General features: G+C 41.6%; 1 protein-coding gene across 1 annotated transcript in view; it reads left to right on the forward strand.

Moving 5' to 3' along the window:
• Positions 1–27,528, forward strand: part of LOC307034297 (interleukin-1 receptor accessory protein-like 1-B) — a gene marked incomplete at its 5' end in the record, with an annotated part of 234,816 nt that overhangs the window by 139,027 nt on the left and 68,261 nt on the right. The window contains 1 exon segment of the mRNA XM_079673066.1: positions 23,797–23,871. Within this exon segment, the coding sequence (XP_079529192.1) occupies positions 23,797–23,871 (75 nt within the window).

Below are 27,528 nucleotides of genomic sequence, written 5' to 3' on the forward strand. Positions count from 1 at the left end.
CCTACCCTCACCTATGGTCATGAAGGATGGGTCATGACCGAAAGAACGAGATCGCGGGTACAAGCATCCGAGATGGGTTTTCTCCGCAGGGTGGCTGGTGTCTCCCTTAGGGATAAGGTGAGAAGTTAGGTCATCCGGGAGGGACTCGGAGTTGAACCGCTCCTCCTTCGCGTCGAAAGGAGCCAGTTGAGGTGGTTCGGGCACCTAGTTAGGATGCCACCTGGGCGCCTCCCTAGGGAGGTGTTCCAGGCACGTCCAGCTGGGAAGAGACCAAGGGGTAGACCTAGAACCAGGTGGAGGGATTATATCTCTTCTCTGGCCTGGGAGCGCCTTGGGATCCCCCAGTCAGAGCTGGTTGATGTGGCCAGGGAAAAGAAAGTTTGGGGCTCTCTGCTGGAACTGCTACCTCCGAGACCCGACCACGGATAAGCGGGAGAAGATGGATGGATGTCTGGTAGTGGGTGTTTTTCTGTTCTCCTTGTCATGTTTTCCTGCCTGTGTATTGTCTGGTCTCTTTTCCGTGTGTTTTCTTGTCTGTCGTCAGTTTATCCTCTAATTTCCTGATTGTCACCCCTTCTGTGTCTCCTTTGCTAATCAGCGTCAGTCCCGCCCCTGATTCTTCCCACCTGTGTCTTGTTACCCTGTGTTTGAATTCCCCTGTCTCCCAGTGTTCAGTGTCAGTTCGTAAAGTGGTTATCAAGCAACAATGGCAAAAACTATGGGACAGTAACACCAAAGGAAGACATTTATATCAGATACAAAGGGAAGTAGGAACAGGAAGCACTTGGGGGAGTAGTAGAAGAGAGCAGAGCATCAACAGCAGGATAAAATTGGGACACTCTGGACTAAACTCATCACTGCATCTGATTGGAAAACATCCAAATGGCAATTGTGATGGTTGCCAACAACCAGAGACAATACATCATGTATTTTTTAGCTGCCCGGATTATAACAGACAAAGATTCATTCTGAAAACTGCACTGGAACAACTCAACATCAAGGACATGGATTTCAAGGCAATATTTGAAAGTAAATCAAGAAATGAAGCAAACAAGCTGATCTTCAAATTCCTCAAAAGCACTGGTCTGAGGACAAGGATTTAGTATGATCATTTAATAACTCAACAGTAGGTGGCGATATATGCTCCAAGTGGAAGCGATTCGCCATTAAAGAAAAGAAGAAGAAGAAGAAGAAGTGTCAGTTCGTTTTCGTCCCTTGTCATGTTCAGGTCTCTGTGCTCCTTGCCTTTTGCCTCGGATATGGTCTATGCTCTTTTTTGTACTCGTGAAAAGTTTTGTTCCTCACCACGTGAGCGATTTTCTTTTTGTTCTCATTTTTTGTCACGTCATCCTGAGATTAGTTAGTGACCATTTTTTGCTGTATTTTGGAAAATAAAGTATCCTACCAATACTTTACCTCTGTCTCCCGGGTCGTGCAATTGGGTCCTAAGTGCCTGAGTTCGTAACAGATATATGGATATACTATACATCGAGTTAATTTGATGTTTTTAGTGATTTTTACTTATAATTTCATGCAGAAAAGAATGCAACCTTTCGGTTTAATTCCACAGTTGAGGTTACACAAGTTGTTTTTACATTTTTGAAGTATATTTTATTGAACTGGAAAAAGAGAGACCAAAGTTAACTCTCACTGTAAGTTACAAGATACCATTTCGCCTCGAGGTAACAAAGTGTACAGTGTTATGCAAAGTGTTACACAAGTCCTCATTGTTCTATTCTGAACTTGCAGTGCTTTTTAAGTTTAGAGAGCAACGCCGGCGTTCATTCTCATTTTGGCCTGCTCTCCTTTAAGGCTGAATTTCTTCGATTGAAGACGTTTTGAGCTTTCGTACGTGGTGTTTTTCTTTCTTTTGTGCAGCCACGGTGGCTGTTCTGATCATGCTAACTACCACATTATTTTGATCTATTTTTCTCTTTCTGTCTGCTGTGGCTGCTTCAGTGAACATGAAACACAACGTATCGTTAAAAGAAGGGAGATTTGTTCTTTGAAAGAACTCAGTGCACAGTGTTTCGACCAGAACATGTAGATTTTGTTATGATCTTTTCAATTTACTGGCTTTAACCAAACCTAATATTCTGACATATACTGATATTAATAGATCCAATGATTTCATAAAGAACCTGTGTCCGCCAAAAGCTGTAATACACATTTATTGTGTGCAATAAACTGTTTAGGTAATTGTCAGCCATTTATCCCAATTGTATACCCTCTCAATTCCCAATACATCTAAATATTATTAAACGGGATATGATACCACATCTGTTTGACCAATCACTGCTGGTGCCAAATGAAATACCTTGAACTGAATTAATTTCACCTCCTGGTGAGCACAGATGTAAAAGGAACATTTCCCTAAAGGTGGAAGGCTAAGAGGACAGAAGTATGTACTTTCTTTTTTAAATCTATATAATGTAGATATTACCCTCAACCTCCCAAAGATATTCCAAACCCCCATCAAACCCTCTGTCCCTTCCCTCTTTGTCAATACCACCGTATGACTCTCACAGCAGGGCAAAGGGACAAAAGGTCAGATTGTCTGTGATTATAATGAGCGTCACTAAAAACATGATGAGCCCTCTCGCCAGGTAATTGAAAGTGACATTCATTTCTAAATACATTTTGCGGTTTTATGACTTCCTTGTAAGGTGCGGCGTTTGATGTGTTATATTAAACTCAGTAGAATAAAGTGATGGCAGGGATGAAATTAGAAAATATATATATATATATATATATATACAGGGGAGTAGCAACGGTGGTGTGTAACACAGACTGTCAGTGTATCTAATGAGCTGGGACCGATGCTGTTAACCTGCTTTACTTATTTTCAACCTGCACGCAATGAGGGGTTGAGGAACAGAAAGGAGCGAGCATCTAAATAACTCAAAAAAGATCTCCTTCTTCTTAAATGAGCTGATGCACTCATATGTTATGAAGTCCTTATCAGGGTCTTGCTTTTTATGAAACATTATTGAGCAGAGATTGAACTGGTTGGAAATGAAATGAAACCGTTTTGCCTCCTCAGCTCAAACCACTGCTTTGAATGATGGGAGCTTTTCTCTTGATGTGTGTTTTGTGTCGTGCGTTTTGTAAGCTCCAGGCTGTTTTCTGCAAATGTAGACAGGGAACAACAAAAGTGCAGGACACATTTTGAACATGACTTTAAAGGAGGGAACAATAATTTGTCGGGAATGTAAATGAAGGACATTAGCTCTGATTCCGTTGCCCTTCTTGGTATTTATTTGTAGAGTATTTTGCATTTGCATATTGGGACTATAATATACTAAAGCTCATGATTGCATGTCATAATCCAGATAAAGAAATCCAAATAACTTTTGTTCTACCTCCCATCTTTATTCGTTGGCCAATAATGTGTGGATTTGTATTCAGTTCAACAGAATAAAAGGTGAAGTAGATGTTACTATGTTTTCTACTTTTCTGTTTTAGCTAGAACACTTGACAGTGACGGTACCAGACTGTGATCATAACACACACTTCGGGCATCAGAGGTTAAGGGGTACACCTTTGTTTGTTTTTCAATATTAGATTTACCTATAATGTATGCAATGCTGTCACAATGATGAATGCTGTTAAACCTGAGGCACATTGATTTTGTATGCTTCGGTATAAGGAGCACCAAATGACTCTCGATGTGTGATTACTAATGCTGTCAAAATTATCGCGTTATGTAAACATTCACAGTGCAGGGTGGAAAAAATATGTGAACCCTTGGATTTAATAACTGGTTGACCCTCCTTTGGCAGCAATAACCTCAACCAAACATTTCCTATAGTTGCATATCAGACCTGCACAACGGTCAGGAGGAACTTTGGACCATTCCTCTTTACAAAAGTGTTTCAGTTCAGCAATATTCTTGGGATGTCTGGTGTGAATGGCTCTCTTGAGGTCATGCCACAGCATCTCAATTGGGTTGAGGTCAGGACTCTGACTGGGCTGCTCCAGAAGGCCTATTTCCTTCTGTTGAAGCCATTCTGTTGTTGATTTACTTCTGTGCTTTGGGTCGTTGTCCTGTTGCATCACCCATCTTCTGTTGAGCTTCGATTGGTGGACAGATGGCCTTAAGTTCTCCAGCAAAATGTCTTCATAAACTTGAGAATTCATTTTTCCGTCGATGATGGCAATCTGTCCAGGCCCTGAGGCAGCAAAGCAGCCCCCAACCATGATGCTCCCTCCACCATACTTCACAGTTGGGATGATGTTTTGATGTTGGTGTGCTGTGCCTTTTGTTCTCCACACATAGCGTTGTGTGTTCCTTCCAAACAACTCAACTTTGGTTTCATCTGTCCACAGAATATTTTGCCAGTAGTGCTGTGGAGCATCCAGGTGCTCTTTTGCAAACTTCAAACGTGCAGCAATGTTTTTTCTGGACAGCAGTGGCTTCCTCCATTTTATGACCAACTTATGCAGAAATCCAGATCATTCCAAAGGGTTCACATGGAAATACCGAAGACTAGAAACGGTTTTGAAAACTTTTGGCACGTAGTGATCGTCTTCTCAATAGAACATCTTTGATAATGTCTTCTGGCCAATCAGAATCAAGATAACGGCGTGGTGTTATTGCAGAAAGTCCTGACGGAGAATACTTTTGCTGTAGTACATCTCTATAAACATCAATACAACATTACGTGTTGATAGAAATCAACACGTAATGAATTAAGACCCCACGGTTTGATGATTGGTAGGTGTGTGGGCTGCCTTTCATTCTGACACACAGAACAATGTTATAATAAACATACATAGTGTATCTTAAATGAATATATCCGCCTTCTTTCATTTATCTTTCCATTCCCACAACAATATACATAAAGAAATGGCATATTTTGGACATAGTTCGAATGGTGATTAATCTGATTAAAAATTGTAATCGTTTGACAGCCCTAGTGATTACAAATACATATGGCACTTGTTTTGATGATACATGGACCATTGGTGGAGTTTAGTTAACTTTAAATATGTTTTCAGTATTAAGTCATGCACATTATGAATGTATTTGGTAGGTAACAGGTCCTCTCTATCCTTAGATGAACACAGTTTTCCTCTTCAATATGGCCCTTCTGCCTCTCTTACACCTCCATTCCTTACGGTAGATCTCCTGCCAGCACCATTTGGTGGCCATTACACATTTCCTCTCCCATCCCGGAGTTGACTCATTACCATATGAAGGAGGTTGGAATATAATTGCCCTCTTTTTTAATGGATGGAAGATAATTAATATGGCCACGGTGCTGGTGGAAAAAAGAAGACCATGCACTGAGTGGATTCAGAAAGTAATCCTTTTTTCTCCTGGTGAATCCACCTGCTCATTGGGCACTCAGTGGGGGCTTGATGAGGTTTTAGTAGAGTTTGCGTCTTTATTTAATCATTTCCTTTGATATTATGCCACTTTAATTGGGAACATACTTTTAAGATAAGATGTCATTATTCTGTAAATCTCATTGAATTTGAATTAATTGTCTGCTTCTTTGGCCAATGGTGCATTTAACTCTTAGACACTTGTTATTCTTTATAGCATGGCATTTTCTTAAATAGTTTTAGCTATTAATTGTGCATATACACTATATGGATGTTCCCAACAAGAAATAGACATAGACCAGGGATGTCAAACTCAAGGCCCGGGGGCCAAATCCGGCCCGTGACTTCATTTAATGCGGTCCCATAAGAGCTTGCAAATAATATAATATCTTTATTATACGGTTACAGGACGATTTAAAGAAGCACATTGCCGATAAACGACGTGTCCCACAATGCATCTCGAATTTGCCGTTTTCCTCAGAATTTTTCAAAATGTAACTTTTTTTTTATTTGGACTTTTTTTCCATAATTTGGCTTTTCTTTTTAAATCATTTTTTGACATTCTTACTGAAGGGACTTGCAATGATTTGCTCCAGACTTCTTCTATCAGACGTAGTTATTTATGAAGCTATTACCCTATCCGATAATAATCCAATGCAGAGGCAATAATGTAATATAATACATTATTTTATATATATTAAATATATATATTTATATATTCTTAAATTTACAACCGGCCCTTTGAGTACAACCACAATGCTGATGTGGCCGGAGATGAAGTTGAGTTTGAGCCCCCTGACATAGATAGTTAAAGGATCTCAATGCTTTGTTTGTTTTTAATATCCCTATTCTAGGGAATAATGATACATGATAAACATAGCTGGAACAATGGTCTCCAGCGTGACGCACAGTTCACTGTCAGCATGCAGACTCCCTACGAGGTGCATGACAGCAGTGTTATGAAATGCACTTAAAGCTGAGTGAAGAGCTCTTAAAGCATGATGGATGGATTGTCGTTGAATTAGAAATATCATTTTGTCATGTGCTGCTTTGCTGCTTATTTTCTAACGAATGAATGGATGAGAGTCACTGGAGGACATCCCATGCACATTTAACATTTGACATGCCATTGGGAAAAATCGGCGAAAGATGAAATGGAAAGGTAGTTTTATTATTATAGTGTTAGTATTATAAGATTTATGCTACAATCTTTTTATCACCTCATTTTTCCTGCCTCAGCTCTTGTCTTGCCATTTGTCAGGTCCCACCTCTGCCATGCTCTCACACCCTGGTCAAGACCAAATATCAGAGGTGAAAGGCAGACCTGAGGCTTTCCTTTAGAGCCAATAATGGAGAGTCTCAAATTGGGCTTTGTTATTTGCATTGCCTTCTTCTTGTTTCTGCAAACTGACATAGCAATTATGGTACCATCTCATACTTCTAAAGTGAACAAAAGCTTATTGAATATAAGTTGGACGAGTGAGATCAATGCAGAATAAGAGATGGACCGGATCATAATGCATTCACTGAGGAACAATGCGTTTCGCACTTTGCTGTATACTTTCCAGTCCGTGCTATAGGACCCTGTGTCCGGCTGCCGGCCATAACTCAATGTCTTCAGCGATGCCCCCGCCCCCGGTGGTTTGGCAGGCTGTTTGTTATGCGTTCCCCTGCCATCACTACCCAACCCCGGTGAGTCAAATCGGCCCTGTGCTCTGATCAATCCAGCTGCACAGTTTGTGTACACTGTAGTGCACACTCAGCATCCCGGTGGGTTTCCACCTGCTGGCGCCATCAAAGGAGCAGCACACAGGAGATGTGATTGCCGAGCTTCCAGCAGGGGAGAAAGTGGGCGGAAACAGGAGAGAGTATGTGAGCATGAAGCCTCTGCAGAGCACAGTGTTCTCACCGTGGAGTGGTTATGTGGTGACTGTATATCAGTACAGGATGTCATTTTACTGAAATGTGTGTGTATTGCTGTTAAACATGTGTTTTGACTCGCATAAAAAGGAGGTTTTGAATCCCTAAATCCTGGAAAAATGTCCCATGGGTCTATTTCCCTGTATATCCTAAGGTCGTCCGTCTGTTTGCGTGGTATTGTTTGCTCCTGTGAAACAGTGACAGGTATTTGGCAACGTTTTTCTGGATGCCTGTTTTTCTTGGCACGCCCTGACAGATCCGAGCACCCATGAACAAACTGCCGAGGAGGAGAACCAGGAATTAGTTTGACTTGGCCAGCTTTCCACAAGGTGAGATGACTTTGATCAGTTGTCCCCCTGTTTGATGAGGTGGCACTTTCTGGGCACAAATGCTGTTTTAAGCAAACAAAGGACTATCTCCCCTGGCGTTCTGTCACAAGATTTAGGACACAGGACTAGGCAGGATGGACTGGAGGCTTAATACATTTGTATTGCTAAGTATCATCTTAGAGTCTAGCTGGGAGAGTTTTGGATTACATGGAAGGGAATCATCAGGACACCACAAATCTGTTTGATTATTCTCTTTTTGTTGCATATACCGTAGAGTTAACCCCAGCTATTGCTTGAGACGGATTATGTCACCTGGTATCCCGAGAGATTGTTCCCGGAGAGACTCTGCAGTGCATGATTTACATCCAATGGCAGTTCACTTGCAATGTAGAAATAGTGTGCCCTTTATGTAATGGAGCAGAAAGTAAATTGCAGCATATACTGAGCATGTCATGCCATACAGAGCGGAGTCGTCGTCAGGGTACAGTAACAGAGGGATGAATGGGATTTTAAAACGACTGCTTTATGGAGGCATATTGCACTGAGCAGTGAAGCGCGGCACACCACCTGTGGTAAACATCCAATAGGAAACAATGGGTGCAGGTGTTTTAAAGGATGAAGGTTTGTGGATGTGTGCAATGTTTTTGCAAGAAATTGTTTTTAATAACTAGGATCTTTTCATTTCCCTCAACAAGTGTTTCAAGAGGCACTCTTACCTCGTTCACACCAACTGTGTTTCAGGGCCGGTTCGGAGCTGGAGCTTGAAAAGCACCGGGTTTTCCTGTTCACACCGCAGCGGAGCAATCTCTTAGCTCCGGAATCCGGTTCATTTCGATCACCAAAAAATTGTCCGGCCGGAGCAAAAGCTCTGCATACGTCATGCTTACGTCGAGGCGGGGGCAGGGGCGGGATCAACTCCTGAGCAACAACAAAAAGCCAGTTTTATCCAGTTTGAACACAACGATGGAGAAACTTAACAAGCAGCAGTGGTCCGCTGAAGAGACCAGCTACCTACTGGGAATCTGGTCTTCTGAAGAGGTACAGAGGAAGCTGGAGCACAATCGGCCATTGTTGTTGTTGTGTCAGCTGTGAGGGGTTTCCGCGCGGTTTGGCTTTATAAAGCAGGCACGCAAACGGTTACGTCATGACGCAAACGATGACGCAATGACGCGGCACCAGTCGGACTCTGGGCGGTGTGAAAAGAGCCGGAGCTAAACCGAAGAACCGGTTCTGAACCTGAAAAGCTCTAGCACGGAGCTTGAACCAGAGTTGCGTTGGTGTGAATGAGGTATATGATGCTTGTTTTAGTTTTCCCTTTCCTCTAGTGTGTTATATAGGTTTAGTGCATGTAAATGGTCTGCAAAGGCTAAAATCCCTGTGTTCCCTCCAGAGGGAGTTTCTCTCCCACACACTCCCAGATGAGGAAAAGGATTCATCATGACATCCACTACCATCTATTTATTCTATGTGCTGATGCTTTTTTCTTTTTTAAGCTGTGGAGCTCAAAAACTGGCAGGTGCTCTTATTGTTTGTGTCACCCTGACACATTCGCTTGTGCTGCTCTTTGTGAACGTGTGATTAAATCAGCGTGAGTATAGAAATCCAAACCCAAAGCAGTTTTGAGTGAAACCTCCTCGCCTTAGAGACACGGTCTTCCCGGAGCAGGTGAAGCCAAGCAACAGATGTGATGCCGGTTTGAACAGATGGTGCAAACATTTAGCAAAAAGGTCAGGTGGTCTGGTGCCTGTGCTTCTCTTGCAGCACACTGATTGGGCTTTTTTTAAAGGAAGACCGAATCCATGACAAGAATCCTTCTGCATGAAAGTGGGATCAAGAGCTTACAGTCCCTAATTACTAACAGTGGGCAGCTATTTGACATATTCCTCGTGATTTGACAGGTGCTTTTGATGAGTATTGCTTTCTTAGACAGCTGAAGTGTTTCTATTTATTCTACTCTTTTTTTTTTTTAATACCTATAAGAAATAACATGCATGCAAATTGGTTATAGAGGATGTAGATTTAGGATCTCTACATTGGGTATCACCTTTTCTGTCGTCATACATCTTATCAAATGTCTATCAATAAGCAAACTGTGCTCCCCTGACACATCGTACTTCTGGGATCGCTAATTAAGATGACGTGTAACATAATTAATGCCTTCACTCTGCTAATTAGCACTCACTTAGTGCCTTAGCTTTGGAGATGTGAAAATCAGCGCTAAACTAGTGTTCATTTTATTCCACACCACAGTCATGTGTAGCAAGATACCACATTAAGCGATTTGAAAACTAAAGATGTCTTAATGCTTTTTAGAAATGCACCTGTATTTATTCTTTAACTTTAATGCACTGTTGAAGTGTCTCTACTTCTGTTATGAAGTTGTTTTTTTGTGATTTGAGATGTGTGGCCACGAGTACATGAGTGTAGCCTTGAAGATGTTCTCTATCTCTTTCCATGCCATCCCTATCTCTGGCAGTTTGTAGAAGCGCCCCATCAAGGACACTTCAGCCACGTGTCAATCCGCTGATTCCCGCCGAGAGATAAGAAGGCTGTGAAGGGACATGAAGGGACTGCGGAGGGGCATCTTGCATAATTTATATTGAGCAAAAAATCTATTTGGTGGCATAAATTACGCTGATGTTAATTAGTTGCAGATTGGTCTTTTACAAAAGGTGCATTCTAAATCACTTCGGGGAGAGAGACTCGCTGCACCAAGACAAGCTGGATTGTTCAGACGGTGATAATTTCACATGATGTTATGATGGTAAAACGGTCCCTATGAATACATTGAAAAAGAGACTATTATTATTTCTAGTCCCTCTACTGCTAGGGCAGGAAACATGGAGGGAAAGCTTGTGTTGGAGTTGTCAAGTTCTCCCTCCCTACTCCCCCGTCCTTGCTCCTTCACACACTGTAAACTGTACACACACACACACACACACACACACACACACACACACACACACACACACACACACACACACACACACACACACACACACACACACACACACACACACACACACACACACACACACACACACACACACACACACACACACACACACACACACACAAACCACCCTCGGTCAGGGAGATTGCTTACCAGCGCTTAGTTCAGTGGCGATGCCCAGTTGGGCCTTGATGTAATGGAAATTGATTGCACTGCTCCCAGGCTACACTGTCATGACAAGTTATTTTAATGGCACTAAAGCGGGCTTATGTTGAAGTTTAAAAGGAGGGGGGCGGAGGCAGCCCAGTGACTCCGGGCGTAGTTACAGCATTGCAAGGCTTTTTATTTATTTATGAGATTGCACAATGTTTCTCACAACCAAAAAAATACAGACGGCGAGTTTACAATGAGAGATAGAGAGGAAAATAATGGTGGGGTGGGATCAGTGATGGGGGGGGTGACATTTCAGAGCAATTTTCCTTCAAGAGTTAGTGCCTCAGGAGTGAATAGTGGTTGAAGTGAGCTACAAGGGTTACAATTAAAGAATGATTTGTGTCGTTTAGTGTACGCTGTTTAGCTGTCACTTCTATCATGGTACAGTATAGTGCATACAGGCCATCTACTGTATGTGCCCATTTATCCTAGCAGTAACCTGCCAAGCATTGAAGATGGACATTTTAAGCCAAGATGAAAGCTGTTGTTTATTGGCCTCACGCAGGTAATGGTTGCAACATAAAGGCTGTGGCAGACCAAAAGTAAAAAAATAAAGAAATATAGAGGAATTAGCTTTTTGTGGAGGCGCTATTCTGCTAATTTTCAGGTTCATATTAGTACTGTGTGTCTCTACTGTGACATGTCTCCATGCTTTAATGTTCAAAAAGCTCTTTACTTTTCTCATACTGCATGTGTTGCAGCAACTATTTTCACCCTCTGTCTGAAACCAGAGCCTGGTTTCATTGGCTAGCTGGCCGGCTCTGTTGTGATTGGTCAACTGCTTATCACGTAGAAGTGTGTTGGAGTGCTAGCTATTAGAAACGTGGAGGGAGTTTGGGGATTTTAGCCTTTGCTAATCATTTACATGCACAGAAACCAACACACTACAGGAAAGGGAAAGGAGATGTGTGTTTCACAGGTAGGATCATTTCTTGCTAACAAGTTGCATTCAGGTAACTCGTAGCGAAGGTTGTCTGAGGCTTGCTTGGGTTGCATTTGTATTATTGGAGGAGACTTGGCTGTACTTTGCCATAGGCAAGCTTCAGCAGAAGTTGTTTACTCTGTCTGCCATACTGTTTCCTCTTCTGTTTTTTTCCTGTTTTTTGTCTTCTTCTGCCCTCCCTGTATCTGGATACGAGAGTTGGGCGGTTTACTTTAAAATGTATTCAATTAGAATTACTAGTAGCATGTAAAAAAAAATTATCGTAATCTGAGTGTCAAAATATTAAAGTAACGTAACCTGATTACTTTGTATTTTGGGGAACCACAATATACAATGCAATGCAAACTTTAAGTATTGCGTTTCCCTCATGTTTTGTCCAGGTAATGCTCACTGTGGGACAGTCTGGCCAAATCAAAAGGCCCCTGCTCTTCTTGACAGCTACAGCAACCAATTACATTCCTGTGCCTGGTCTGAAATAGCCGTCACCGCCCACCATGAGTAATTATTACCTCACATGTGGGATGTATAGAGTCTGTGGGCGGCGGATTGCGATGGTGAAAACTGATCTTTCGCTTTGGCCCTAAGGAGTACCACTGCCATGCTTTACGATGACAAAGGTATCAATCCAGAATAGTGTCACGTGCACATGCATGGTTTCCCATTTGGGTGTCACTGTCTGCCGCGCGCAGCCTCATCACACAGGTCAGCAGAGCCAGGACCTCACTCTGCTCGATCATCTGAACGAGACCGGAAATTAACTTTGATGTGGTATGTCTGTGGGCGAGAGGCTCAGGTCCGCGAGGGGGAAAGAGGTGGCTGGTCAGCTGCGTCTGTGGGCGAAATGTGTTTGCCACATGCAGAGATATGAAAAAGAGAGGAGTGTGTGTGTGCGAGAGAGAGATAGAGAGAGAAGCCACCCCCACATACTCGACGAGGGGACTTCAAATACGCTTAATTCATATTCATCTCACATGGAGTTGTGGGCTTAGAGAGCTAGATTTAATACATTTCAGCTCTCTGACAGATCTGGAGCATGTCTAAATGATATTGTAATTTCATTGAACAATCTCTTACAATATGTGCAGGGGCAGACCTATCATTAGCACTAAGTGCCTCCCCTATGTGGCGTTACAAAAGGCTTTTGTCTTTGCGTTTCTCCCTATTGTCTTGTCCCAATGACAGATCTATTTGTCTCTGTCTTACAAAAAACAATATCTTTAATATAAAGGTTCCTTCCTAGTGACAAAACTCGCTGAGGATTATAACTCTGAGTTAGGTCCTTTTTAGCCTCTTTACATGCTTTGAACTCTTTACATGTCTTTGAACTCTTATCTCATCACTAGTACCGCTGCCTCTACAGCTAGCTGTCAGCTGGCCAACCTCCAGTCAACGGGCGGCTAGCATCTGACTGGGCTCTGGTTTCAGACAGAGGGTGAAAAGAGGTCCTGCAGCACAGGCAGTATTAGAAAAATAAAGACCTTTTTGAACATTAAAGCATGGAGACATGTCCCAGTAGAAGCACAAAATATAAATATGAACCTGAAAATAAGCATGATATGTCCTGTTTCATTCGTGATTACAGTGTTGGAGCAATAAGTGTGTGCAAACTCGCTCTTTCCATGAACTAAAGTGACCCAAAAGGTAAAAGCTGTGAACTGTTATTGATTGCACCTTTTAAATCCTCTACAGTCATCCAGGGGAGTTGTGCTATACATAGATGAAGGGAGCAGGGAGAGAAATATATGCAAGATTTAAGCCTCTTTGAAACTGAGGCGCAGGTTCTGCAAAAATAGCATGCAACCAGCACGAGCAAGGTGTTCCTGATATGTTTTGTTCACAGTGCCACAATGCTATTCCACCAAGAAATGCACAACTGAGGAATAATGGAGGATTTCTGCAGCCTGCATTTATTCACAATATGTTCCATTTTATTCCAATAGGTTTCAAAAACGATCCCTGTGGTGAAAAATCTGCACACCGTCCTTTTTGCTTAAAAATACTTAAAAATAGGGTTTCACGGTATAAAACACCCGTCAGGTCATGATCATCTGACGTAACATTTGATGCTAGTTAAGAAAGATAATGTGATTTTATTTCTCCTTAAATGTGTAATATAAAGAATACTTTGATGTCTCCAAAGCAACAGCCTTTACAATATCCGGGACTAAAATATAAATTGAGGGTCCCACCTCAAAGGTAAAGTTGTCTTTTATGTTTGAATAAAAAGTCTTGGAGTTTGAAAAAAGGAACAGAGGAGGAGATGTCCGCATATGCAATAAAAAGCTTTAATCATAATAACTGTATCAGAGGCAGGTCTGATCAGAGAGGTCCTAGGAGTTGACGCTGCCAATGTAATGTAGGTGGACGGCTGATAACTTTATCTGTGAATGTATATAAGATCCGTCCTGTCGGATGCTATTGGCTAAATCAATTCAATGAAGACTAACAATTGCTCTGTAAAAGAAGTGGCAATAATAAATGCATGTAAATCCAGCATTTCTCAGCTGAGCCCCAGTACAGTTTAGAATTTTTTGCTGCATCTCCCTTGAGGATAACGGATTTGGGGGGGGGTTAGCACAAACCCCCGATGTAGGGCACCACAGTGGCACAGCTACCCCCGCCCGGCTGGCACCAGACACCAACCGCTGACCTGTTTAAACAGCTGGAACGCTTGGCACTGCCTGCCTCCGGAGATTTGCAGTGCCACTGGCAAAGGGGTTGAGAGGAAGGAAGAGGGGGTGAGGGAGGGGAGAAGGAAGGGGGATGGGAGGCTTGTTGGCGTGGCTGGGCGGAGGGATTCGTTGCTCGGCAATAGGGGACCAGTGTGCAGAAATGGCAGGAATTAAACAGGCCGCTGGCAACAAGTGGAGGAGGAGGAGGAGGTTGGAATAGAGTTCAAGTCAAATATACACAGGTTTTTAAACGGGGGGTTGGTCAGGTTGGGCGGATGCAATGAATGGGTGACCAGGACAAATAATAAATAGATGGTTGAGAAGCCTCTGTGCCAACCGCTTTGTTTTGTCATTAAGAAAAAACAGAGTCTCCGTGTTTTGGAGGGGTTTAAGGTTGTTAGCAAGGGGAGTGGGAGGTTACTGACTTACAAGAGGGAGCACCTTTTAGCTGGCAGGGGTAACAATAACAATGCTGCTGTAGCAAAGAGCGTACGTTCTGAACACAAGAAAGCAGACAGTCAATATCAGCCAGAAAAAAAATGAAATGTAGTTACAGAACATCTGCTCCAAAATAACCAAATGGCGTCTATCTTTTGAAGCCGACTTGCATATGACAAAAGCACAGCGCAGATAACAGCGATTCACGAGATATCATTCTGCGCAAGTATATTTAAAAAAATATGTATAGACGGGTCAATGTGCAGCATTTGAGGTTAAATTAAGTCGTTGGCGTCGTATTTTTGGGAATTCAATAACACTAATAAATACTTTACAAGTCAAAATGCAATGGCTTGTAACGCAGCAGCATGTTTTCAGTTGCTTTTCAATGTAGGATTTCTTTACTGCTTATGTAACATCCATTTGAGGGCTTCTTTATTATTAATGACGATCAAATCCTTGTTTATGGAAGTGCTTGAGCCTGGCTGGTTTAATGATATTTCTTTCCAGAGGTATGTTTGCAGCAGCTTTGATGAATAATTCAGAGGGTTTGTGCTATATTCAATGCACATTCCAGTGGATGTTTTAGCGCTGAGACGAGCGCCAAAAACACGGCTGAAAACATTTCAAGCACCAGCGATCAGACCTTGCTGTGGTTAAAGTCAAATGCCAATATTTGACTGACCCTGCTTGTTTGTGTGGGAGGGGTACATGTTTGTTCAAGTCTAGTTTGTATTGGTCCGCATGTAGAGAAACGGAGGATGCAACCGACTCTAGTACATAACAGAGGCAAAGATTACATTAGCAATAAAACATATCTGCACAATTATCTAGACAGTTAAGCTTGCCTTGAAGCTTAGTATGGATTTCGTACAGTGGTCAATCGGACACAATGGGTGGTTAGGCCCTTTTCCTAATTGGGCAACAAGTTTTTTCTCTATTCAAAATCCTATGTTAAAGCGAAACCCCCTCCGGAAGAAGCTTTGGGATTATAACCTTTACTGACCATTTACATGCACACAAACCTATATAACACGATAGAGATGGAAAAAACCCAAAACCAAATAGGGCCCCATTTAAAAAAATAACATAAAAATCTATTTAGCTTTTAAAGAGCATAACAGAGGCGTCTGCCAGACAAGCTGACACTTAATTGGTAGGCAGGTTGATAGGAGTGGCTTGTGTAAGCAGTGACAGTCTATTTTTACATTATGTTATTTAGCAACCCTTACACTAAATGCAAAGTAAATATATAAACTGTATATACGGGCAGTGCTTCATTTTGTATCATATGCAAGAAGAGATAGGACTACAAGATGTTACATAGTCACAGATAAGTCAGGCGTAATTGTAACAATTAGCATTAGTTATCTTTTTATAACAGTAGCATACTCTCTGCCCCATAACCATTTTACACGTGTAAAGACGTGCATTAATTCCATGAATTAAGTTGAACTTAATCATAAAAACACACCAAGTTTAATTAAAATAATTGGCTGACTTTCTTGTTTTGTATGAATTATTACCAATGTTGCATGAAACAACAAGTAAGCATATTGCATATTTCATGCATGATATCATTCTTTTCATGCATCTTTAATACCAATTACTTGTGGCATTGAAATAAAGGCACGTAGCCATTCAGTGGCAAAATAATCCAAGTTCATATTAGCTTATATTATAAAGTCGCAAAGTACAATATATTACTTAGTGTTTCGTGATTTCTAAAAGCAAAATCAACCATCGATTTGACTGGGCTGTGAATAAGAAGAACAATGTAAGTCAAAGCAATCGACCATTTTGATCATTTTAAATATACATTTTATTTATTATTAATACAATTCAAATATGCAGCGATAATAACTTCACCGAAGCACCGTTCCTTATTAAAAACCATATCTATTAGAGATGGGATCCTCAGTACATCGTTATTAGTATATTGTGAATTTCCTTGCAGCACACGGTAAATAAAAAAGTACTCCTCACCACAGAAGAGATCTTCGAGATGTATGAACTGCCAGCCGAACTATGATAATATAATTTGTCCTGGGAAGCGTACTGTAACACAAAAAATTCGAAAATCTAGAGGAAGCAACTTGTAAAATCTTAATTAAAAGATTGTATCAGACATGGCTTTGCTTATGGAAAATAGGGAAATAATGGACTTAAAAGACAAGTTTTTACAGACGGAGCCGAGAAATAATTCACTCTGCTGGTGTAGCGGGAATCAGAGAGGAGTTATTTGCCGCAGGGAGAGAATTGACATTTTTTAATATCCACAGCAATGAAATCTCAATATAGCAACTGAGGCTGCAGTGTGTCATTTGGCATCAGATCCCTCCTTTTCTCTATTTTTTCCTCTGCTGTTTGTCTCATTTCAGAGCTCATTATGGCAAAAAAACAAAGTGTAATTAACGCAATCATGATTAATTACAGCACACAGCCTCGGTTTACACATCTGCCTAATTGCAACTTTCTTTCACGTTATTTCAAACGTTCAAGTAAGCAGAACTCCTCGCATTAGCTGTGTTTCTTCTCCTCTTCCTTCCTGCTAGTCTATTTGTGTTTCTGCAACTTTTTCTCAAACATTTGTCGAATCGAAACGGCCCTGTGCTCGAACCCTCCCACACATGTTACTCCCAGCTTCCCCTAAACAGCAGCCACGTCCACATTTAGATCTGGAAACGGCCATTTTGGACGAGAACATGTGCAAAGTGGGAAGTGTAGCTCTGCCAAAGGCAACCTGTCAAACTGATTCCCACTGCGATATATATACATAGTAATACCCCTATTGATTGCTGTGAATAAATGTCTCGAGGGGAAGTGGAAAGCAGGCTGCTGGGAGAAAAGATGGGAAGAATTTATGACAGGCAGGCAGCACTCAAGATTAATTCACTTTTTAATTACAGGGAAGTACAAGGTATTGCCTGTCGAGTAGTTCAATTTAAAGCTAAGAAAAAATGCTTGCTGAGAACGCAGTATATGGAAGAAATCGTATGAACCTACAGTACATTTTTCCTCGACCCTACGTTATTGAAATCGCCGCCGTCTGTATTCGTTTCTAATATTCATGCTTGTTGGAAATTGGAGAAATCGGCTTTCTGAGTGTGGTGAAACTCAATTATTTCTTCTTTGGTCTTGTATAAAGTCTATTAAGTGTCAAGCTCACTACTCTTTACGCCGAGCCTGTCACATATTTTCCTTTTTGTCCCTTTTTAAAAAATATAATTCATTTGGCTTTCTGTTGTTTTCATGCTGCAGGAATACAATTCCCCCTGCAGAGGCGAAAGCTTCCCAGCATGTTAATGTGTTCTGTAGGCCGAAAAGCAAAAGAACCGGCACGTTAACACAGTTTAGTGCCGCGGAGCCTGGGAGGACCATCTCCTGAGTTTAAACTAAGGCCAGCTATTAGTGTGTTTAAACGGCAACCAGAAAAACGCTATTGATTCCTGCGGGGACATTTTGTTTCATTTTACAATTGAAATGTTTATTTAAAAAAAATTGGAGTGTAGTTTACCACCAAATATAACAACAAGAAATAACAAGAAAAAAGGACGAGTGTTACATCGTGCTTTAACTGCAGACTATTTACATTCACCAAAACCTATACACACTGCAGGAATGGAAAGACCCTAAAAGCATAATAGGTTCTCATAATAGCATTTACTTTAACCCCCATCAACAGTAATGCGAAAATATTGGATTTCATCTAAAGTTTATGAATCATCTGGGAAGTTTGATAACCTTCTTTTGGAGTTCAACATCACACCTGCGGCCTCGTCATCATTCATGAAAGCCAGCTGGCATTTAAGCCTCAGTCAAAAGTCACATGTTCTCCAGTGTGACGCTGTAAAGGACAGAACTCAACAGGGTGTCATGTAATTGCATGTGATTTATGACCCTGGGTCAATCTGGCATCTCTTTCTCAAACTACAGACACTTACAGCATCAGAGGCATGTGTGGAGAAAGTACCTGCACCTGTTGCTATGCAACAAGTCATGTGCATCCTCATGCAGAACAAGAAAAGAGCTTTCACCTTTATTGGTTAAAAAATGTATTTTTATATTGTGCCTGTGAAATCACATTCAGGATAAAAATATATGAAAAGATCAGTTTGAGACATGTGATTCTAAACAACATGTCCTGTAGCATCGAACCCTGCGCTCACCAGGCTTTCTAACGGTTGCTATGGGTGTGACATGATGGCAATTAGCACCATGTTAACCCAGCTGGCTTCCCTCCTTCAACTTCCATCACTAAGGATATTCACGCCCAAGCAATGACCCACACTGCCTCCAAACACACACGCTTTCCTGTTGTTGAAGAAGCGCCAAACAACATCTTCATCTCATCCATTCTTTTTTTCTTTCCGTCTCTTCTTAGCTCGCTCTCCCACTCTATCCGCTGCGAAAAACCTTTTTTTATAAAAGCACCCCGAGCTTTCTTGCAGCTCCACCATCTCCTTCCTCTCTGACTCATCCTCAACTCCTCCCTTGAGGAATATGTTAGGCTAGGCGGCTTGAAACATATCACCATCTCTCCCACCTCCCACCGTCATTGAGTGAATAACACGTTTCTGAGGCCCCCGCTCTCGAAACAGGTGAATAAGGAGTTCAGGCCCTCTCTAATTAACAAGCAACTGTCTCCTAGCCACACATGATTAGCCGCACATGATCCATGTGTGGACAGTTTTTCCTCAGCAGTGCAAATGTTTACAAGTATGCATCAGATCCCAAAAAGATATCTCAAGTCATTACAGGAAATACCTGAACCATATAAGCACTGTGAGTAATCATGCCTTTCTTTTTCAAAGCTGTTCAGTGGAGAGTGAAGTCGCTCCTGCTATTTTTGCTTTAGATGATTTATGTGATTTCCCCGAATGCATTGTCCTATCCTCTGGGCCCGCTCATATTCAATTGTTTTGATGGATCTCCTAAGCCAACACCCTTTTCAATAAGGAAGTATACCCTTATTATGTTCTCTTTAGGGTTTTCTATATTGGTATTTTTTAACAAGTATCCTCGGAGAGAGTAGCGTTGTCATTTCTTTAGGGTTCACGTATTTCCCAAAAGTGTATTTTTCAGTGCTTTTCAAATATCCCCTTTTCAGCTCGGTAGTCTAGCAGAGCATCTAGCTCATTTTTAACAAGCAGCATCCTTTTTCAGATAAAAGATGTATCTTTTGCACCTCGGAAATATCCGTCATAACAAGTGGCTGCAACTCCACAAAGCACACATTCTTTTCAACTACATTTTCAGACAGAATTTGATCTACGTGGTTGCTGCCAGACACGGTGTTGAAACAGCTGCCCGGATGCTGTTTGCAGACATTACGGTGTTGTATAGAAGTTGTTAGCAGCGGTGCTACAGTATAGCTGGGGTCATGGAGGTTTTTGGGCCAGACAAATATAAGTAGGTGGGAATGAATGCAGATTGCAACAATGGTGTGCAGAAGCCCAGAGCCCACTATTACGATTTCTAATGTTAGTTGCTGCAATTGACTGTCCTGCATTCAACTCAAACTTCAATTGCAATATAATACAGCTTAAGGAGAAAGCAAAGCCCAGGTCTCTGATACTTTGCGTCCTTTAAAGCCGCTCGTTTCCCTCTCCTTGCAGTAAAACGACATCTCCTTCATCCGAGAGATCATCAGAGACCGCACTCATCGTGGCTCTGCTCCATTTCACCCGTTGCCTCAAGCAGACGTTTCAGGGCATAAGCCACGAGGTCCTTCCGCTAAAATAACTGTTATTTTTCCAGACTCATAACATTTGACTCCCACACTGTACAATCACAGGCAACAGCAGCGTCGTGGTTTTCATGAACTATTTATTTAACTGCATTCTGTTCATAAAAAAAAGAGTTTGCGGTCGGAAAATTGCACCGGTTATGTTGTGAGGTAATGAAAGCACTTTTCCTTCAGCCGAGGTCACATTAAGAATTTACTATGGCATTTTTCCGGTCTATTGACCTGTATATTTAGCCATGAAAGAGAAAAGTGGCCAATAAAACTTTGTAAGTACTTGATGATAGCCTCTCAAAAATACAATCTACTTCCACAATCTGAACAAAAGTAGTACTACCAGCATGTCTTTCCAGCAATTGACTCAAGCACTGTTCGTTTATGGTGTTTCTCATAGTCATTTAACCTCATTTGAAAGAGAAAGGTTGTATAATTCACCAGCAGAAAGTATATTTGACAAACTGACTTATTGAGTTCAGCTTGCTGGTTATCGAGAACCCTTCTCCATGTGTCCCATCCTCGGCCCTGAGGAAGCCCTTTACTGTCTCAAAACTTTAACAGTCCCTGACAGCTGCTGACAAATGTCTTCTCCTTCTCAGTTTGCAGCAGCTGCCTTCGGCTAAAGTCCAGTTTGAAGACATTCTTGTTAACTTATTCAACACAATAAAGTCCTGCATTATCTTTCAGATTCAGTTATATAACATATCTTCTTATATGTCAAGCCTTGGCGAGGATGGTTTGACAAAGTCAGTTTATTAAAAATGATATTTTCAATGAACAGTCTTTAAGGGTCTTCAGCTTACCAACAACACACAAACACACACCCACACACACAACTCCACGCTGGAGTGGTCTTTAATGAGGTGGGAACAGAGGACCACAACCCTCTCTCCCTCCTCCCCTCCTCTGCCTCCTTTTTCATCTTCCCTTTGTCTTTCTCCCCCTCGAGAGCGACGGAAACAGACAGACAGAGTGACAAAGACACACACAGATAGGGGAAGGAGAGGAGGCGATGTGGGAGTTAATGGGAGAGAACAAGCTCTTTTTTTCCCTCCTTCATTACTCCATCCCCCCATCCATCACCATGTGATCACATCGAGAGCAGATCACTGTGTGTGTGTGTGTGTGTGTGTGTGTGTGTGTGTGTGTGTGTGTGTGTGTGTGTGTGTGTGTGTGTGTGTGTGTGTGTGTGTGTGTGTGTGTGTGTGTGTGTGTGTGTGTGTGTGTGTGTGTGTGTGTGTGTGTGTGTGTGTGTGTGTGTGTGTGTGTGTGTGTGTGTGTGTGTGTGTGTGTGTGTGTGTGTGTGTGTGTGTGTGTAGAATTATCTACTTCAAATGTGCTGTTTACTTTCTATGATCATTAAAGCAAATACATAATGTAGAACTTTTAAACTCACTCAGCAGTATGTGCAACAAGCTATAGCTTCATGTTTGATGTTTGCATCCCCAGCTGAGCTCTTTGTTTTCATGTTTCTATAAATACAGCCCGTGCACCAATGTCTCTCTTCAAATCTAGCGCTTTCTTGTTCACAACGAACCTACAGAGTAGAACAAATTTTTTTTTTCTTTTCAAGTCATATGAAGCTAACTAATCTGAGCATATTTCATCGGGGAAAAGGTAATTGAGGTAATGAGATTTCTTTACACAGCACTGAAAAACAGCAAGCACAGGGAAAAAAGGAATCATTTGCATTGACTTCTTTTTTGAAATAGTAATTAACGAGCTCATATAGGGTTTTTTTTTTATCCTGCTTTCAGCCCACTGCTTTAACACATTGCATGATTATTTATTTAAAGGACATGGCATGGTTTTATCTTTCAATAGATTGGGCATCAGAACAATGAAATTGTTGTGTTAATTAGCACAACTGAGTGGATACCACTGCAGTGTAACATATTGCCTCTGAAATAAGAGGTAACCAATCAGAGCAGACTGTTCTCTGGTTTCAGACAGAGGGTGAAAAGAGAAGCTGCAGCACAGGCAGTATGAGAAAAATTATGAGCTTTTTTTAGGCACAAATATCTATGTATATATGAAGCTGAAAAATTAGCATAATATGTCATGGTTTAACTGGCCTTTTCAAGACAGAATCTCGCCCACAATACACTCACTTATTTGTGGAAAACTGATTTTTAAGGGTCCTGCAGTTGCATCATGAAACACTCATCTGTTATGTATGGCACAAAGTTATTCATGAAGAATAACTGAATATATAAATGGAAGAAAGACATCTGAAAAACTTAAGTCTGCTCTGTTAAACTGCAGTTGTTGCGATAAAAACTACCCTGAAGGCTTTACATCAACATGTAACTAACCAGAGCTAACTCGTCCTCCGCTGTGTTGAGTTACATCACTGGGGAACTGGAGGATGAAGGAGCCGGTTCAATATGAACTTCCTCCTTTCTGTCACTCCTCTCCAGGTTTAGCTCAGCGATCACGGCTCCAGCCACACCACAAGTCATTTGTACTAAAAACAAGCCTCAGTCCTGCGAGTATTTCTTAGTGAGCGCAGATAGAGAAACCTCTCTGATGACACTTTGAAGACTAGAACCAATTAGGGAATCATTATAATGAGGAGCCTCTAAGTACACGTCTTTTGTTACTCAGCAGCTGTCTAATTGGACCCCGAGTATTTTCATTGGGCGTTGGGACGAAAGGCTTTCCTAATGTGATACACTTTTAGATCAGGACCACGCTCCCATTTTGAACACAGATACCACACGGCATGCCTTTGGGATCACGTGACCCTCCGAACCAATGCACGTTGCTTTTAATTTGATCTGAAAGATATTGTAAGCATTCAAGGTATTTCAAGAAGCTTCCATTTTCTGATCACTTGTCTGCACAGGAGGAAATACTGCATCTCCTGCAGTAGCTCTTAACCTTACACTGCAGCTGTGAAGGGTTTTTACCTCGGGGTATATCGTAGATTCAGCAATGGTTGAATAGTTACACAGCTGCAGTATATACAGTACAGTTTGTATTGCAGTCCATGTCAAAGCCATATCATCGCTCACGGCCTTAAAACATTGAAGCAGCTGCTTCTTTGAAAGCTTGTGCATTGATGTTTGAAAAGCTTCGAAAAGGGTAATTCACTGTTATTCATCCATTTTCTTCTCTGTCCACATTATATTTCCATGTATTTGTTCCCATTTGAATGCAGCCTTTTATTGTGGTCTTTAATGAATAAAACATACCCCTACTGTCCAAGGGATGAGAAATGTAATGTGCTCTGGTTTTCTCTGTCCTCACAGCTCCCCTGACAGACAAGCCGCCCAAAATCCTCTTCCCCTCGGAGAGCCAAGTGAGCGTCATCGAGATGGCAATAGGTAAGAGACACGTTTCATTCCCCTCACTGAGAGATTATTTTCCGTCCATCAATGCAGCGTGGTGTGTCACACTTGCAGCAAATGCCTGCTTGTCATAATGCCATCGCTTCAAATTTCTAGATTATTTGATTAGAGCCAATTAAGTAGGTGCCGCTCGACTTAAATGTGAATTTGTTTGTCAATTCCCTCCTTGCTGTGCAAATACAGTGGACATGTGGGGGTCAAATCAAATTATGATACTATGTTTTATTTAATAAAACTGCAAGAAGCTGATTAAAAAATGCACATTAAGTCCAATTCCGCTCTGCAAAACTGCTGACACTGGTTTCTAGCATTTACTGTAAATTTCTTTTGTAGCCAATTTTTTGTTAGATCAGCACAGGTAGTACTTGAAGCAACCAGTGTTTAGAATGAAATGTTATTCCCTTTTGTGTTTGAACTTTGAGTTTTGATCTTGGTAGGCAAGCGTACTGAGTCATCGACACAGTGCATGAGAAAGAAAGTATTTCAGTCGATATGAAAGGCATGTCGGCGCTTTCTCTCCTGTCCTTTTCAGTGTCTTCTCAATGTAATTACACTGATCACATTCATCTTGGTTAAAGCGTGTGCAACATGGATGCTTCTTGTGTTTGTTCGGCTGTAATGAGTCAGTAATGGATGGAAGTGGTGCTTCGGAGAAAACCATTCATAATCTCCCTCCGCACTCCCTTCAAATGTTAGCATTGCTTCAAATGATTGCTTCCCATTTTGCCTCACGCGGCTTCCTCAGAGCCGTGCTCTACCGTTTGCCTTACCAGCCTTTTGATGCACAACGGGGCTCATGGGGAAATTCCCCGCTTTGTGCCTTATTGGGTGAGAGCTCAGCTGTTGGTGGAAGGGAAAATGGGTCATGATGGAGACTTCCTTTGAAGTCAATTTGTCACGGGCGATGAACACAACTGGAGCGCAGAGGTAAAAGGTGGCAATCAGAAAATAGGTGCAGACCTACCTTTAAAGTAAAGTACCTTTAAATTGATCATGGATAAAAGCTGCTCTGGCCTACGTTCATGTAATTAAGTTTTGTGATAGTCGATGATTCTAAATCCATTACCTGATTGCTGAGAGACAGCTTCAGGAGTAACGGATTACATGTAATCTAACTGCAACCGATTTGGTTTTATTTGGTTGAGGAATAGTGGACATGTGTTTATTCTGCTCGTTTACATCTGCACCCAATTTTTATAAACGTAATGTATGAACAACTATTCGATTCAACACCTCTATCACTTCCTGTCAGTGTTGGGCTGTCATCCACTGAGAGACAGCCCAGCCAAATGCAGTTTGGCTTTTTTTTTTGCGTAATTTCGATATTCATTCTCCTGAGCATAGATCTCTCCGGATAACAGTTAATTAGGCAGGTGAGAGGGAGAAAGCGAGACGTAGAGAGGAACTCAAGGGACCCACAGACGGATCTGTAAACGGGGGCCCCAATTAATCAGCACACATTGTCCCTTTTTTGTCTCCTAATGGATGTGGATCCTCATAATAGATTTAATTGAAAATACTTGATTAAACAATGTTGTGTAAATGCTGTTCTCAGGCCTCAGTGGGCATGTCATTCTAATGTTTTCCTTACGTGGTACTGATCACAGAGGTTCAGGTCTGTAATTCAGCTTGACAGTTCAACGCGAGCCGCTTTCACTGTTTCTACTAGAGTCCTAATGTGTGCTATTTCTAATATCTATATCTAATATATATAACAACACAACCAGAGATTCATCCTGCATTCACACACCTGCTTCTTTAATCTTTATACCGCTGCCATGTTGGATTTGCTTTGATGCTGTGTGTCTTTGCATGGCTGAAGTGTCACTTGTGACCTTCCATGTCTACCTTTTTCTGATTTTTTACTCCGGGTTAGAGTGAATTTACGGCCTCTGTTTGTGACGTTCATTCTGGGAATAATCCGGCAAGATCCCCTGTGATCTTGATTGGCTGTTAAAACTTCAAGACCGTTCAACTGCCTTCCTCCTCGAGAAATCCCGCTTCATCCCCTGACACTTGACATTACGACATTGCGGGCAAGTTTTCTGAAATTGCAACGAAGAAAAAAACTGGGTGATGGTGTTGAGCCTCTTTGCTAAATTCCCCCGAAATACACTTTTAAGCTGTTTCATCTCCTTTTGAGCAGCTATCCACCTAGACTCTTATGCATCAGGAATCAGTGAATTTAAATGCATCCCAGGAGTTGTTTCGTGTCAGAGTAATTTGATTTATTCTTTTGGTGTATTTACCTTCCCTGTTTTCTTGTCCTCTTGTGCCTCTGTTAGTAATTATCTTTGTTGCCCACGATGCCTTTTGGGACCCTGTTTGGGTTTGGAGAGAAGTTGTTCTTTTATTCCAAGCTAGGAAGAAGTTAAGCTTATACATGTAGTAGAACTTATTCCACCTTTTCTTATCTCATTCAAATATTGTACCAGATATGTACAGAAAAACTCTTATCGACATATCTTAGCCTTTGCAGACCATTTACATCAGGGGTGGGGAACCTGCGGCCCCCGGGCCGTATATGGCTCGGAGACCATTTGGCACGGCCCTCGAGGTGATTTATAAACACACGCAAAGAAGAAAAAAATTAAAGAAATCTAGACCGCAAAAAAATTAAACAAGCGAGTTCCTGTTTTTCCTGGCCAAGGTCAGGGTCCTTGAACACAACACGAGCCTAACGTGTCATCACGTGGTATATGTCTCGTCTGACAGGGGTGTATTTCTGACGGAGAGCACCATAACACCGCTCCGGCACTTCCAAAAATGTCAGTACCTATAAGGAGCCGTACACATGCCGCAGTTTCTGCGTGGCTGTGTCTTTAGTTGAAAGCCCAGTGGCGATCTGTTCATCTGTCATACTGATCATACATTCAATAACTTAGTTGTTATTAGCATCTGGTTAGCTAGCTATGCTAACGAATATAAGAAGCTTTTTCTCCAACCACTGAGGTAAAGGCACACCTTTATATGATCATTATAGTTATTATAAAAAAATAAGATAAACAGGTATAAAATACTATATGACAGTAAAATAAAGTTGTTATTAATAAACAAGAATACAGTTTAAAAGGAGAGTGATTTGTAAAATATCCATAAAGAAAAATAAATCTGCTTCCAGTTCCGTTTCATATGGGTGTTGAGAGATGTATCCATAGATCTCCTAATTGTGCTCTCAAAGTGCACCAGATCGATGCATTTAACTTCAACATTTAAAAAATAATCTTCCCGGGGGAGCATCCTCCCAGACTCCCCTAGAGGAGGTTAGGTCCCCCCCCCCCCCACCACACACACTTAAATCATGTCCACATGGATAGGAAACTATTTACATTTGCATCTTGTGTCCAAATCTTTCTGTTTTGGTGGTCATGTGCACAACCGTGCACGTGCATGCATGCGCGAGTCATGGTAAGATATCTGGATTAAGAGGTTGCTTTTTCTTTGCACAGCATGAAAGAAAGGCCAAATGAATGGGCTGTGATTTTAGTATTTTTAAGCAGAGGTCAATAATTTGTACTGCCCTCGGAGGGTGTTGGAAAAATGTAAATGGCCCTTGAGAGGAAAAAGGTTCCCCACCCCTGATTTAAATGCACAGCAAACCAATACAACACACCACAGCAACGGGAGAACCCC

This window comes from Notothenia rossii (genome assembly GCF_949606895.1).
Source record: "Notothenia rossii genome assembly, chromosome: 3".
In the NCBI taxonomy this organism is placed as follows: Eukaryota; Metazoa; Chordata; class Actinopteri; order Perciformes; family Nototheniidae; genus Notothenia; species Notothenia rossii.